This window comes from Mrakia frigida, assembly GCF_051309035.1.
Source record: "Mrakia frigida strain ATCC 22029 unplaced genomic scaffold BDY24scaffold_34, whole genome shotgun sequence".
In the NCBI taxonomy this organism is placed as follows: Eukaryota; Fungi; Basidiomycota; class Tremellomycetes; order Cystofilobasidiales; family Mrakiaceae; genus Mrakia; species Mrakia frigida.
This window is the reverse complement of record NW_027481247.1, coordinates 11,779-25,374: the sequence shown is the minus strand read 5'-3', so window position 1 is coordinate 25,374 and position 13,596 is coordinate 11,779. Positions and strand designations below refer to the sequence as shown.

The 13,596-nt window shown below is 55.4% G+C and overlaps 4 protein-coding genes across 4 annotated transcripts; 2 read left to right on the top strand and 2 right to left on the bottom strand.

The window, feature by feature from the left end:
• Window positions 1–466: 466 nt before the first annotated feature.
• On the top strand, window positions 467–3,234 carry BDY24DRAFT_400044 (histidine phosphatase superfamily). The gene is made up of 14 exons (XM_076641904.1): window positions 467–814; window positions 881–970; window positions 1,044–1,065; window positions 1,134–1,287; window positions 1,358–1,478; window positions 1,552–1,629; window positions 1,701–1,757; window positions 1,822–1,934; window positions 2,001–2,105; window positions 2,172–2,187; window positions 2,253–2,412; window positions 2,508–2,563; window positions 2,652–2,833; window positions 2,913–3,234. Exons 1-14 carry the CDS (start codon window positions 608–610, stop codon window positions 3,034–3,036), a joined length of 1,485 nt encoding a protein of 494 aa, XP_076493459.1. The 5' UTR covers window positions 467–607; the 3' UTR covers window positions 3,037–3,234.
• BDY24DRAFT_400038 (phosphatase inhibitor 2 family protein) lies at window positions 3,156–4,760 on the bottom strand. Its single transcript, XM_076641903.1, has 5 exons — window positions 4,586–4,760; window positions 4,353–4,494; window positions 4,117–4,173; window positions 3,947–4,011; window positions 3,156–3,875 (listed from the first exon to the last, which is right to left on the bottom strand). Exons 1-5 carry the CDS (start codon window positions 4,671–4,673, stop codon window positions 3,319–3,321), a joined length of 909 nt encoding a protein of 302 aa, XP_076493458.1. The 5' UTR covers window positions 4,674–4,760; the 3' UTR covers window positions 3,156–3,318.
• A 107-nt stretch (window positions 4,761–4,867) lies between these two features.
• On the bottom strand, window positions 4,868–11,536 carry BDY24DRAFT_400034 (uncharacterized protein). Its single transcript, XM_076641902.1, has 18 exons — window positions 11,478–11,536; window positions 11,298–11,405; window positions 10,877–11,224; window positions 10,364–10,786; window positions 10,034–10,282; window positions 9,875–9,951; window positions 9,581–9,799; window positions 9,439–9,518; window positions 8,773–9,366; window positions 8,545–8,697; window positions 8,203–8,470; window positions 8,075–8,127; window positions 7,984–8,005; window positions 7,760–7,925; window positions 7,529–7,702; window positions 7,336–7,471; window positions 6,869–7,267; window positions 4,868–6,788 (listed from the first exon to the last, which is right to left on the bottom strand). The coding sequence occupies exons 1-18, from the start codon at window positions 11,487–11,489 to the stop codon at window positions 5,005–5,007; spliced, it is 5,265 nt and encodes a 1,754-aa protein (XP_076493457.1). The 5' UTR covers window positions 11,490–11,536; the 3' UTR covers window positions 4,868–5,004.
• BDY24DRAFT_400032 (uncharacterized protein) lies at window positions 11,531–12,763 on the top strand. The gene is made up of 3 exons (XM_076641901.1): window positions 11,531–11,930; window positions 12,014–12,472; window positions 12,540–12,763. The coding sequence occupies exons 1-2, from the start codon at window positions 11,874–11,876 to the stop codon at window positions 12,452–12,454; spliced, it is 498 nt and encodes a 165-aa protein (XP_076493456.1). The 5' UTR covers window positions 11,531–11,873; the 3' UTR covers window positions 12,455–12,472; window positions 12,540–12,763.
• Window positions 12,764–13,596: the final 833 nt, after the last annotated feature.

Here is a 13,596-nt window from a genome sequence, read left to right as displayed (position 1 = left end):
TTTGATCTGACTCATGACCCCTATCTCTCTTCACCCTTCGTCAGATCTGCTGCCTAAACAAAGGTACCCTTCGTTTCATCACTTCCTCTCCCTCTTCCTTTCGAATCCGAACTGACGAAGATCTTATGTCCTCTTCCAGCACGTCGACCTCAACGACTCGTCGACAGATCACACTCGCTTCTCCACTTCAACCGGCCTCTCCTTCGTTCACGGATCGCCTCACTATGCCCTCTCGCTCGTTTTAGTCTTCTATTGGGTTCTTGATTGATGACTTTGCACTACTCGTCCTGCAGTTTTCGACGAAGATCAATCGCGTTTTCTTCCCTTCGTTCACTTTCCTTCCACCCTCTTCCACCCTTCGTCGTCCCTCGACCTTTCCTTCCTCGATCGAGGCTTCCGCTGATTGCTTCCTTCCTTCACCCGTCCTATGAGCGCCAACAGGGATTGGAACCTCACCCACGTTCGACAAACCTGCCCACGTTCTGAGCCGACTTGAATTGATCGCGCTCGAGGGCGGCCTTTTATACGCGACTGACGCAGACGCAGACCGATATAGCTTCTCCCTCTTCTTTTTCTCGACTTCTAACCATCACCTTCGCCAAGCAGAATGAAGCAGGACGTCTTTCCCTCCCAGCACACCGGCACGAAGAAGCAGAGTCGTCGCTCCCTCAAGACTGGTCTCGCCGTCATGCTCTCCGTCTCCTTCGCTTTGGGACTTTTTCTCACTCAGAGGGATCAGGAGGGAGTCCCTTCGTCGGGAAACGTTATGAAGAGACACTGGAACAGCGGAGGATTCGAGGAGGTTTTCTCGAAGGTGAGTTCGCTTTTTTTTCGACTGCGACTCTTGCTGAACCTCCCTTCTCTTCCTCACTTCCAACAGCTCGGACCCTACTCCCCCTACGCCGATAGGACCGATTCCTCAGCGAGTTACGATCTTCCCTCTGGCTGCGAGGTCTCCCAGGTCACGATCGTGAGTCTGACTTCAACTGAGAGACAACGCTCACGACGCGACCTGACATCTTTCTTCTTCTTATTCGAACCAGCTTCAACGACATGGAGCTCGATGTTAGCAGATTTTCACTCAGCAAATTATCAACGACCAGAGCTGATCCAGTCCCCTCACTTCCTCCCAGACCCAACCAAAAAAGCAAACGTCGTGATCCAGACGGCTCTCACCAAACTCGCCAACCTCACTGCGTCCCAACTTCCCTCCGAGTTCAAGTTCCTCGACGGGTACACCTTTTTTGGTTTCGAGGTCGACGCTCTGACCGATTTCGGAAGGAAGGAGTGAGTCTGTTCTTTTCGAAAGAACGAGACGACGCGGTCTGATTTCCTCCCCTCACCTTTGGCACCGCAGAGCCTACGACGCCGGAAAGGTCGCTGGCGAGAGATACCAGAAGCTCGCCAAAAAGTCGAACCTTTGGACTCGTTCGAGTGACGAGGCTAGGGTCGTTGAGAGTGGAAGGCAGTTCATTCAAGTGAGTCCTCTGTTTAATCTTTCTCGTTTGAAGTCGGAAGCTCACGCGTCTTCCCTTCTCACTGGAACTCCAGGGATTCAACAGTGCCCCTTTCTTCATCGGAAACGTCTCGGCTCTGCCCAACGTCGATGTCAAGATCTCGGAGGAAGATGTGACTTTGAACTCACTTTCGCTTCCCGACGCGTCGAGTCCGTTCGTTGATCGTCGTGTCCTTCTACTCAGGGCTTCGTCAACCCTCTCTCACCTTCTACATGCGAAGCTGAAAACGTTCTCGATCCGGTAAGCCTTCCCTCAATCCCTTCCTTTCGTTCTCGGAGTCGAGCTGACTCGACGCGTCGAACAGAATCCTGGAGATGTCGCCGAGGAGGATTGGCTTTCCGTCTACGCTCCTCCCATCGCCAAAAGACTGAACGCAGTTCTTCCTGGAGCAAACTTGAGCAATACCGATATCAACAGGTGAGCCTGTTTTTTATCTCGATTCGCGGCCGACGGTGCTGACTTCTTTGCTGTTTCGCCGTCCAGTCTCATGAGCCTCTGTGGGTTCGACAGTCTTCGAAACGTCACTCTCTCCAAGTCGCCCTGGTGTGATGCCTTCACTGCTAAAGAGTGGAAGATGAACGAGTACTAGTGAGTCCCACCTCCTGTCCCTGTTCGTTTGTCGACTCGAGCAGACCTTCGTTTTCTTTCCTGCAGCTTCGACGTCTCGAAGGTCAGTCCGTTCCTAGCATCTGTCTCGATTAGACGTTCAATGAAGATTCTTTCTTTTTCTTTCAGTACTACGCCCACGGCCACGGAGCTCCCTTTGGAGCCATTAACGGCGCGTCCTACATCGACGAGGTCGTCGCTCGTCTCCTCGATACGGATCAAGTCGTTCAGGCTGGAGTCACCAACCTCAGCTTGATCTCACCTGCTGGAGGAGAACGAGTCTTTGCGGGTGGGTTTCTCTTCCTCCTCGGCGAAGGAAAGGAAGCCTGGACGATGAGATGAACAACGGAGCGCGTCGAGACTGACTCTGCACTTCCTATGCAGACTTCTCCCACGACAATGCCATGGTCGAGATCCTCACCAATCTTCCCTTCCTCACCGTATGCTCTCCTCCACCCCTTCCCCTCCTGATACTTTTATCTTCCTTCCTTCCCCAAACTGACCTCGACGCGTCTCTTCTTCAAACAGGACAAAACCCCCCTCCCAACCACCCCGTCCACCGAAAGCATCCCCTCTCACAAGTTCGTCGTCTCCGAGATCGTCCCCTTCTCAGGTCGATTCGCTTTCGAACGGATCACCTGCACCGCTACCAAGTACAGGAACAACAACAAGAAGACGAAGACGTCGGTTTTCGTGAGGACGCTTGTCAAGTGAGTTCAGTTTCTCTCCCCCTCCCATTCACCCCCGTTTATCGAAGCCGATCAAAGCTGGATTGACCTCGCACAACAGCAACGCGATCCAAACCACTCACAAGTACTGGGACGGCCTCGTCCCCATCGAGGCGTTCTTGAAGAGCGTGAAGTTTGCGCAGGAGGGAGGGGATTGGGCGAAGTGTGCGGTGGCTGCGAAGTAGCAGTGTTGTTGGTTTGGATAGATTGGGATATATCTGGATGGGGGTGAGTACGAGGAGAAGAAGAAGGAAAGGCGAAGGAATTTTGGAAATTGTCCGTTCAATCTTCGTTCGCTGGTTCATCGAGAGGAAAGAGAAATCGTATCGTCCAAAGGGGCATAAAAAGAGAAGAAACACACGCGTACTGAAGAAATACAGTCGAACGACCTGAACGAGAGCCTAAACGAGCCAAGAAAAAAAGCGAACGCGTCCCTCGCCTGCTCCTCCCCTCCTCTGCTCGCTCGATCAGAACCCATTCAGCCTCCTCTCCCTCCCCTGTTCCCCTCCATCTCCATTCTCTTCAAACCCGAGGGCTCCTCCAATCGTCTCCGGGATCTCCCTTTCTTCCTCCTCCTCGTCCACCTCCATCTTGTCCTCAGCGTTCTCCCCCTTCTGCTCTTCAGCCTCCGCCTCCTCATCCTCCTTCGCCAACAAAGCCTGAGCCCTCTTCATCGCCTCTCCCTCGTTCGAATAATGTCTCCCTCTCGCTTTGACGAAAGCCCGATGCTTCTCTTCCTGCTCGGGCGTCATCTCGTCGTCGTCCTCGTCGACTTCGCCTCCGCCGTTGGACGAGCCGGCTGTGGAGCGAACGACGGTAGGACGCGAGTTGGGATCGGAAGGGTCCGAGGGAGGGAGGGAGAAGGAGGTTGAGCGAGAGGAGGGGAGGGAGGGTCCGGCTCCGTTGGGAGGAGAGGAGGAGGTGGACGCGTGGGACGAAAGGGGAGGGAAGTCGTCCAGGCCTGGGAGGGTGGGGATCGAAGGACCGGAACCGTTGACGTGGGCGAGGTCGAAGCCGGGGACGTCTGGAGGAGGAGAGAAGAAGGAGATGAGCTCGAGCTCGAGGTCGTTCTGAGCTCGCTCGTTGCGAACTCACCACTCAGCACCAAATCGTTCTCAGCATCGTAACGAACGTAGGGAGTCTTGGGCTCTAGGATCTTCCTGCAGACCAAGAACAAAACCCAAAACGAAAAGAAAACAGAAGTGTCAGCTCCAGCGAACTCGAAGAAGAAGATGCCGGAAGGAAGGAGGACAAAGAGAGCTCACATAGTTGAATCCTTCTGAGCTTCGGTTTCAGCGATGTTGGCTTCGTCCCAGTTGATGCTAAACATAACCCAAAACATAACAACAGAGCAAGTCAGCTTTGGACGAACGACCGGAGGAAAGCGGAGTTGCAGAGCTCGTCCTTCCTTCCCTTCCTTCCCTTCCCTTCCCTCCTTTGCATCCATAGAACGAGCACCCTCGAGCACTGCAGACGAAGACTAAAAGGATGGAAGACTCACTGTCCAGCCTCTCCAGAAGTCATCGCCACACTCGCTTCTCCTGCAGCAGCAGCAGCAGCTTCGCTTCCTCCTCCTCCTCCTCCTGCGATCTGCTCAACTCCATTCCCGTTACTGATAGGAACGTTCTTCAAGATCCCTTTGGCTGTAGAATAGAGTTAACAACGAACGCAAACACCGAATGAGCTTGTTCGAAACTCAAGAAACGATGGAAGGAGAGAGAAGGAGGGACGAACGCTTAACGGGAGCAAGATCGCTTCGAGAAGGCGTCTCGTCCAAGGGAATCAGAGCCGGAGCAGGAGCGTACGAACTGGAGTTTTCCATTGGTGTAGAGAGAGCTGAGGGTTGGGAGAGTGAGGTGGGGTTTTTTTTGGGGGGGGAAGAAGGTGGTGGGTGGGAGGGAAAGGAAGGGTCGACGTCGAGGAACAGCTCTCGCGAGACCGAGGGGGCAACGTCATTCCTCTGTTTATTGCTGCCCTGTATTTTGTTGCTAGCGGATCACAGTAATGAGAACAGAGAGTGATTTAATCATCAAGGTCATGCAAGAAAATCGTAAAAGAAACAGCAAAACCAGATCGAAACGCGTCGCAGGAGCCCTCGCCTTTGCCTCCCTCCGCCTCTCTACCAACCACCTTCCATTCCCCCTCCTCCTCCTTCAGAACACATCCGCGAACTCCCCTCCGAAAATCCAGACCTTCGACTCCTCCACGATCCTCCCCAGGGCGTCCGTCTTGCTCCTCTCCTCCGCGTCGTCTTGACCCCCTTCCTCCTCCGATCGGACTCCGAACGCTGCTTCGACGGCTCGGATGGCTCGAATGGTGAAATCAACGATGATTGGGGAGGAGACGACGAGGCCTTTGGCTGCCGAGGCGTGGGAGAGGAGGTTGGCTGAGGGAGTTGACGAGGAGGGAGGGGAGGGAGGAGGGAGATGTCGAATTTGAGGATGTTGGTCAACGAAGGAGGACCGAGAGAACTTTCCGTCGAGGGAGAGGCGAGAGACAGAGTGTCGAGAGGAGAGGTCGTCGAGTTTGGCGGTCCAACTGAACGAGCTGTTCCGACTGCGTCCTTCTCCTGCGGATTCCTCAAGTGATCCTCTCCTTCGAGGAGTTCCTCCTCCTTCGACGAAGAGAAAACCCTCGTGCTTCGTGTCCCGAGAAAAGTTTGAGGAGAGTCTCCTCGTACCTCCCAACGACGTTCGAGTGGCGGTTGAGTTCGAAAGACTTCGACTTCCTCCTCCTCTTCCTCTTCCACCTTCTCCTCCTGTCTCGGCGAGCTCCAACTGTTGAAAGACCTTGGTCCCGATCCAGGATTGAAGAAGGAGGGTGAGTGGGGAGGAGAAGCTAACGAGCAACTGGAAGAAAGACCACATCGACGCGTCGAGGATGGAAGGGGAGGTTCGACTCTGAAATCCTGGAGATCCTCGAGGAGTAGATGATCCAGCGAAGGAGTGAGATGTGTCACTGAATTCCGAAAGGGGTCGACCTTCAGAGCGTCCTTGGGGAGTAGGGGATCCGGCTCTCGTAGGAGAGGTTTCGTGTTCGAACGAGGAGGCCGATGGACGACGACCACCGAGGAGGAAACGCCCATCTCCCGAGTCCAAGAGCGCCTTGACAAAGTCGGAAAGGGCGTTAAAGATCCCGACGTGTCTACTGAGATCGTCCGAAGCTTTGACGACGATGACCTTGACGATTTCGAGAGCGAGAACGACGGTGGCTGCTGAGGATCGTTGATCTGACACGTCGAAGGATCTTCCAAACGACGACTCGCCCGACTGCTGGCGGCCTCGAGGTTCCGGCGAGGAGGGAGCTTTCAACGAGAGGATGTTGCGAGCTGTAGAGGGGGCTGGAGAGGATGATCTTCCTCGGGGACGAGACCGTTCGTTTGATCCTTTGAGCGAGGGGGAGGTGCAGGATCCGAGAGCGTAGTTGAGGAGTCGGAGGTAGGCTCTAGAGTGGGACCCTTGGATCTCCTGCCGAGCTCGAGGATGTTCTGCGTCGATCTCCGACGTCGTTTTGAGAGCGAGAGCGACGGGGAGGACGACGCCGGCAAGGAAGGATGGAGTCGAGGGTTCCTTCTCGAGGTGCGAAAGGACGTCCGAGGAGGAGAAAACGACCGAGCGTGCGATGAGGTTGACCGTTGCGGTTCGAATGGGGAGGGAGAAGATTGATCCTTCGGCTGCGGCCATCGAGCAGGTTTGGAGGGAGGGGAGGATGAAGTCGAGGACGACTGTTTTGGCGAAGGAGGGTTCCGAGTGAAGGTGGGGGTGTCGAAGGAGGCTTCCGATCGCGTCCAGGACTCCCGAGAGGTCGACGAGGTCGGCGTAGCCTCGTACGAGCGGTGCTAGATCTCGAAGGTAGGCCAATGTTTCCCTGAGGGAGGGCGCATCGCCATCGAGGAGACTCGTCCTGGTGAACTCCCTCAGGAAAGCAGCCGCGGGTTCTGATAGAGAAAGAACAGGATGCATATCAGCCTCGAAAATAGAGTGTTAGTTCGAAAAGTAGAGAGTAACATAGACTCACCAGCAGCAGCACCGCCCGATTCTCTCAGCAACCCCGGGACCATCTCAAAATTCCTCCTCATCCCTGCTCCCGACAACCGACCTCCTCCAGCAGCGAAGGCTTGAACGAGGAGGAGATAGTCCCTTCTCATCGAGAGCCAATCAACCTCCTTCGACTGTCCGGGAAGTAGCGAGTAGTCGAGCTCATTCCAACTGACCATGGCTGCCTTCGACGACGCGGTTTCCGGTCCTTTTGCTGCGTTCTTGACGAAGACCTGCCCGAGTGCTTCGACACCTTCACGAAAGATATCTCCTGCTTGTCCTCCCGTTCCAACGAAGTCGACGGCGAGGTTTTGTAGGACTCGGAGGAAGGATTCGGCTCGAGAAGACGACGGCTCGTGAGCGATGACCGTGAGAAAAACTGAGGCGAACAAGAGAGATCGTATTCAGTGAAGGAGTTCAAGGTATAGAAGAGGACAGTAGACCCACGCTTGACGACGTCTCCCAAAGGGAAGGTCTTCTCTTCCCACTTGCTCGCAACGATCGACTTGATCTCCTCCTCCTTCCCTCTTCCGTTTCGCAGATCGGACAGGATGATCTCTGGAGCGTCGTTCACGAGGGAGATCTGCGTGATGCAAAGTCAGATCGACGTCCGAGAGAGGGAAAACGACAATCTACTCACCAGGGCTTCTCTCTCGTTGTCGTTGTTGAGACCCCGGATGCCGACCGACCGTCCTGCCGTCTCGGATTCCTCTTGACTGAGAGAAGAGAGGAGGCCGAAGAGGTTTCGAGAGATCCATCGTCGGTGAGCGTCATCCGTGACCTCCTTATGCAGAAGGACGGCTGAGATGGAAGCCTGCAAAGAAACGATTCAGAGAGCTGGTCGAAGGAGGTCGAGATTGGGTAGACTCACGATGGATTGGAAGACCATGGATTCGACGTGAACGTTGAAGAGCCTTCGGAAAGTGTACTCGATGGCTTCCCGAATAGCGGGGATCGATTCGGCTTGGGAGTAGGCGAGGAAGATGGGAGGAAGGATGAGAGCGAAGGCTGAAGCCGAGTTGAAGAGACGACGGAATCTGAGAAGGGGCGAAGGTTAGTTCGAATTCTGGGGTTGACTGGAAGCCGAGAGCATACCTTGTCGACGCAGTTGTGTAGACTGGAAAAACGAAAAGCGAGGTCAGCGAGGGTCTCTGGTGAAGAAATGAGGGCGACGCGTCGAACTCACTCTGAAGGGCATGTCCGACGATGAGAGGATCGTCCCAGTGAGCTGAGAGGATTCTATGGAAAGAAACGAAATTAAACAGATCAGTTGAGGCTTATAGACGAGTGGAGAAACAGTAACGCAGGACTCACTCGTTCACTCCCTCCAGCGAATGCGCAAGCTCGACTCGATCTCCAGAATTCCGATTGAGAGAGAGGATGACCTGATGTACGACAAGCAGCCAACTTCTCGAGAGGAGTCTGGATGCTGCTTTGAGGTCTCGAGCTGTCGAGTTGGGGGGAGACGTGTCTCCGTCCGTTGACGCCTGCTGTTCTGGGACGTAGGTTCGGGAGGACCGACTGTTCCCTCGAAGGACTCGAGGAAGGAAGAACGACGAAACCGTTTTCTTGATGGCGTAGGCTAGATATGTGAAGAGATTGGAAGCGGTCAGTTCGAGAGAGAGCCGAGAGAGGGAAATAACGAAGCCAACTCACCTTCCTTCCGATCTCGTCGAAGGATCGAGAGAAGTAGCATGTTCTGAGAGGTCCGGATGGCTACCATCTCGTGGAGACCTGAGGACGATCCTGGTTCATCGACGGGTGCGAGTTGTCGGGGGAACATGGGAAGACGAGGAGCAGTTTCGTCGACTGTGAGGAAGGAAGGGAGACACGCGTCAGTGCGAAGTCTGCTCTCCCTTCTTCAAGGTCCAATCGAGTATTCACACCAGAAGGCTCCAGTCGGAAGACAGAGTAAATCCGCCTTGTTCCTTCGAAGCTCCCTGATCGATAGCTCGGTGACCTGAGGACTGAGGTCGGCCATCAAGGGAAGAACCAAGCTGTACGTTTCGAGCGACTTCGCATCTCCGACCTTGGCGAGGCCCTTGAGCAAACCTGCTAGGTGGTTGAAGACGAAGTGGGAGAAAGATGGAGGGAGGTCGTGTTGGGCCGAGAGGAGGTTCCGAAGGCTAGAGAGGATTTGAGGAACGTCGACTCCCTCGACGCCGAGTTGAATGACGAGAGGTCGAGCGATGAGCGACGGGTCTTCCCGACCGATGGTGAGAAGAGTTTCTCGACTGGTGGCTGCGAGAGATCCGTCTGGATTGTGAATGAGATTTGAGAGTTGTCGGCCGAGAGCAGCGACAAAGAGGGAGGAGAAGACGGGAGGTTGGGAGACCGCGTCTTGGGTTGCTGATAGACGACGAGCGAGGGATCCTCTGGATCGATCCAGGAGAACGGACTTGGCTGGCGATGGAGAAGCGACGACTGAGCTAGATTCGAGGAGATCGCTTGAAAGCAGAGAGACGGGAGTTCGTTCCCCTGAAAGAAGGAACGAGTGAGAGATCGAGTCAGTGGCAGTTCGGGAGGGAGTCCACAGAAAGATAAACTGACAGTCTGATCTCGAGTTCTCCTCCTTCTGATCCGTGTCCCATCCGAGGGTCATGAGTTGAGACCTGACCGAAAAGGGCAGACTGCAGATCGAACGGAGGGAGATCAGCGTCGAACGAACCACGAGAAGTGCTGTCGAACTCACCTTCCACCGAACCGAAGATAAGTAGCGTCTTGAACCGGGACAGGTAGATACTTGGCGAGTCCCACGTCTGTTGGAGTAAAGGCGGTAGCTTCCTTGGTGCTCTTGAACGGTCGACGGCGTTGGCGATCTTGAATGAACGGCTGGGAGAGGACTCGAGATCGCCAGCTGAAGAGGGTTGAGAGCCGAGAGAGCATCGCCAGTTGATCTTTGTAGTCAAGACTGGAAGAAGGAAAGAAAGAACGATGATGGTCATTCAAGGGATCGTTTGTCGGCGCGTCGGTCGAACCAGCTCACCTCTCCCTTTCCGACGCGATCACGGCGGAGAGCGACGATGGAGTCTTCTCAGCGGCGAGCGAAAGCAGGAACGCAGCCTGTTAGAGGCCCAAGGAAAGTTGAGTCAGCACGAAGTCCAGCTCGTGAGACTGTAGAGCGGAGGACGAAGGGAAGACTCACCGGACCCAACGAACTCCAATCCCCATCGAGATGATGCTGATAGATCACTGGACCGAGGGAAGAAAGATCCTGCATCGACAAGAGGGAGTAGACAGCAACCAGAAGGAGCATCACCGGCTGCGAAACCTCCTCTCGATTCGTGAGTTCCAGGACCATAGAGTTCGACGTTGCGGATCGTTTCGGTTGAGGTCGAGCAGGCGCTGGTTTTGCTGACGTCGGAGGGATGAGATCTAGGAGAGTTGAAGTTTCCTGAAAATTTGAAAAGTCCGAGACGAAGAAGAAGAGTCAGCGACAAGAGGCGCGATCGAGAGCAGCGAGATCCGAACTCACCCTCCTCGCCGACTTCCCCTGAACAGAAACTCCCTCCGCAACGGGCTCGAACACACTCCTCACTCGATGCATCGACACCTCTAGCTCCCCCTGCACGAACTCATCCACCTCGAGTAACTCTGTCGACACCGGAGGAGCTGGCTCCAAGAAAGGGTTGTTGTTGGCCGAGGGGGAGAAAGGCAAAGGAGCTGGACGAGCGATGGCTCCGACGTGAGCTTCGATTCCCCAAGCGACGACTCGAGGGATCCAGGGTGCTCGGCGGAGGGATTGGGTGAGGGATCGAATTTCGAAGAGGAGGGTGGCGAGGAGGGATCGATGGGAGAAGGGGAGGAGAGAGGTTCGTTCTCTTGCTTCGATAAGGACGGCGATTCGAGCTTCGAGGGATTCGAAGAACCGAGAACGGGCGACGGCTCCGTCTTCTCCCTATGGAGAAGCAAACAGAAAACGACAAGATGCATCAGCTCGGACTGGTAAAGAGTGAGGCGACGCGTCGAGCGAAGAATTCCAACTCACCAACCCCTCTTCCTCCTGCCCTAGCCTCCTCACCGCAGTCGTCAAATCCACCAACACCACCATTTGACCCAGCTTCATCTTTCCCCAGCTCAACTTTCCTCCACCTCCAGATTTCCCACCAGCCACAGCCATCGCGATCATCTCCGAATCTCGAAGCCAGAACCTCGTCGCTCCCAGCGTCTCGACGAGCATCGTGAGGATCGATTGGCTGTGAAGGACGGTGTCAGATTTGTCTGACGAAGCGCATCCGAAGAGAGGTCGATAGAAGATTTGAGGATGGTTGGTTTGAAGATCGAGGAGGAGAGGGAGGAGCGAGGAGTGGGAGGAGGGTGGTTGGAGGAGGAGTCGCTGGAGGGAGACGGAAGAGAAAGAGTTTTAGCTGACAAGGTCGAAGATCAAATCCAAATAGGCAGGAACTAACTTCGAACAAAGCTGGCACAAGATCTTTCACGCTTGCCTTCGAAACATCGCCTCGACCGAGAACGAGACGAAGAACGGAGTCGACGAGCGGAAGAGGCTGAGACGCGACCTGTTCAACGAATTCGATCAGCTTCTCGTCGTAGAAACAGAACTTTGAAAGCCGAACACCTTCTGAACCCACCATCTCCTTCATCGCCGTACTCAGCGCAAAATTCCACCTCCCACCATCCTTTTCCTCAGCCCACAGCTCTTCCAACAACGCCCAAGCTCCATCCCCAGCAACCTCCTCGTCCAAATCCGCATCTCCTCCTCCATTACCGCCTCTCCTTCCTCCCAAACTCAGCGCAACCAGAAGTCCCATCGTCTTCGCCGCTAGGTCTTCATCTCCTCCTTCAGACGACAACGACGACGACGACGCAGAAGCGAGAATGTCTATCTGGGGAAGGACGCGATTCCTGATGAGGTCGAGAACGAAAAGTCGATCGGTTTCCAGCTCGGCATTTGATTCGGTTGTCGAGGAGGGGAGTTGAAGGAAGTAGGCTTGAGTGTTTTGGAGGAAGAGGAGAAGAGCGTGGCGATGGATGAGCGTCGTGAGGGTTCCGAGGTCGGAGGGGAAGAGTTCTGGCCAGAAGGTCTGAGATTGGGACGCGGATACGAGATCAGAACGGAGTCTGATCGACTGCAGAGGAAACCGACGCGACGGAACTGAGCACTCACCTCAACACTCCCTCTCCAAACACTCCTCGTCTCCGCCCTCCCCTCTCCAACTCTCAACGCAATCACCACCCCCTCCCAAGCCACAGCTTCGCTGACCCTCCTGCCATCCCAAGCCCCGCTAATCTCTCGCACAGCTCCATAGACCTCCGTAATCTCGTCCCTCTCCAGCTTCACGACCTCCCCTCTCCTCAGCCTCCCAACCAACCTCGCCAGCATCTCCTTTTCCCCAACCTGATTCTGGTTCAAGAATGCTCTCGCTGCTCCCCCGGTGTTGGAACGTTTCGGAGGATTGACTGCAGGCGAGGGGGAAGCGATGGTTCGAGTGAGTCGGAGGAGGGAGAGGAGGAGGGATTGGAGTGCGAGGGGGGAGGTGGGAGGGACAGAGAGAGGGTGGGTTGGGATCGGAGCCTTTGGAGAGGTTGGCGAGAGGAGGGAGATTAGGAGGGGGAGCGTTCGGGACTGGACGAAAAGTAAGGGAAACGGAAAAGTCAGTTCGACGCGTCTCTCGATGAGAAGTCGAACTCACCCTCAGCCCATCATCCCCGGTTTCCAAAACTTTCAAGCACCACCGCCACCTCTCCCCTTCTTCCTCCTTCGTCCCACTCCTCCAGTACTTCACCACGAGCGTGAACACCTCCAACGACATCCCTCTTCCTCCGTCTCCTACGCCGTCGCCTGTTTCGGTCGAAGAGAACGCTCGACCGAGCTCAACGAGCACCTCAGCAGCACAGGGAAGAGGCTGAGCCCAGGGCTGCGGGGCATAAGGAACGTAGACGTGGAGGACCTGGAGGAGTGCTGAGAGAGGCGGAGGAACGAGGGAGGGTGTCGGGAGGAGAAGAGTCGAAGTCCGAGAGGAGGTGGTGGAGTGAGGAGTTGTTGCGGTCGAGAAGGAGACGGAGCCAGAGCGAGAGGAGTGAGTCGGATAGGGGATGGAAGGGGTTGAGCTTGAAGGGACGCCCAGTAGGGAAGCGAGAGAGGGAGAAGAGAGAGTTGAGAGGAGGCGATTCCGACGTTCTTGTTTGAGAGCGTTGGACATCTCGAGTTGGAAGCGGAGGTACTGTGGGTGAGGAGGGATCCTGGTTGTTCTCGTCGAGGCGGATCTTGTCTTCTTCTCGTCGTCGAAAGTCGACGCGTCCTTCACGTCGTCTCCTCCTTCGAGAGACGGGTCCCCAACCGACATCGTCGTCGTCTTCCCTCTCTCCCTCTCGTGCTTCCCAGCAGCGAGGGACTGCATCGCCTGATCTGCTACTCCCCTGAACCCACCTCCAAACCTGGTTAGGAAGAATCCTCCTGCCCCGTCTCGCTCATCTCCTCCTCCGGCGTGATGCTGAGATCCAGCTCGATCTCGAACTCCTCGTTCTGGTGGGTACGACTCCTCCTTCTGCCTCCGTAGATTCTCGAACGTCACTCCCGGAGACGGCGAGGGCGTGTTGGAAGCTGAGCTTGAAGTTGAAGGACCGACGACGATGTCTCGAACGGACTTCCAGTGCGCTTGGGAGGGCGATGGCGCTTGAGGGAATGTACGACTGGGCGGTGGGAGGTAGACAGTGTTGGTGTTGAGTGGAGGGAGAGTGAGTCTTGGT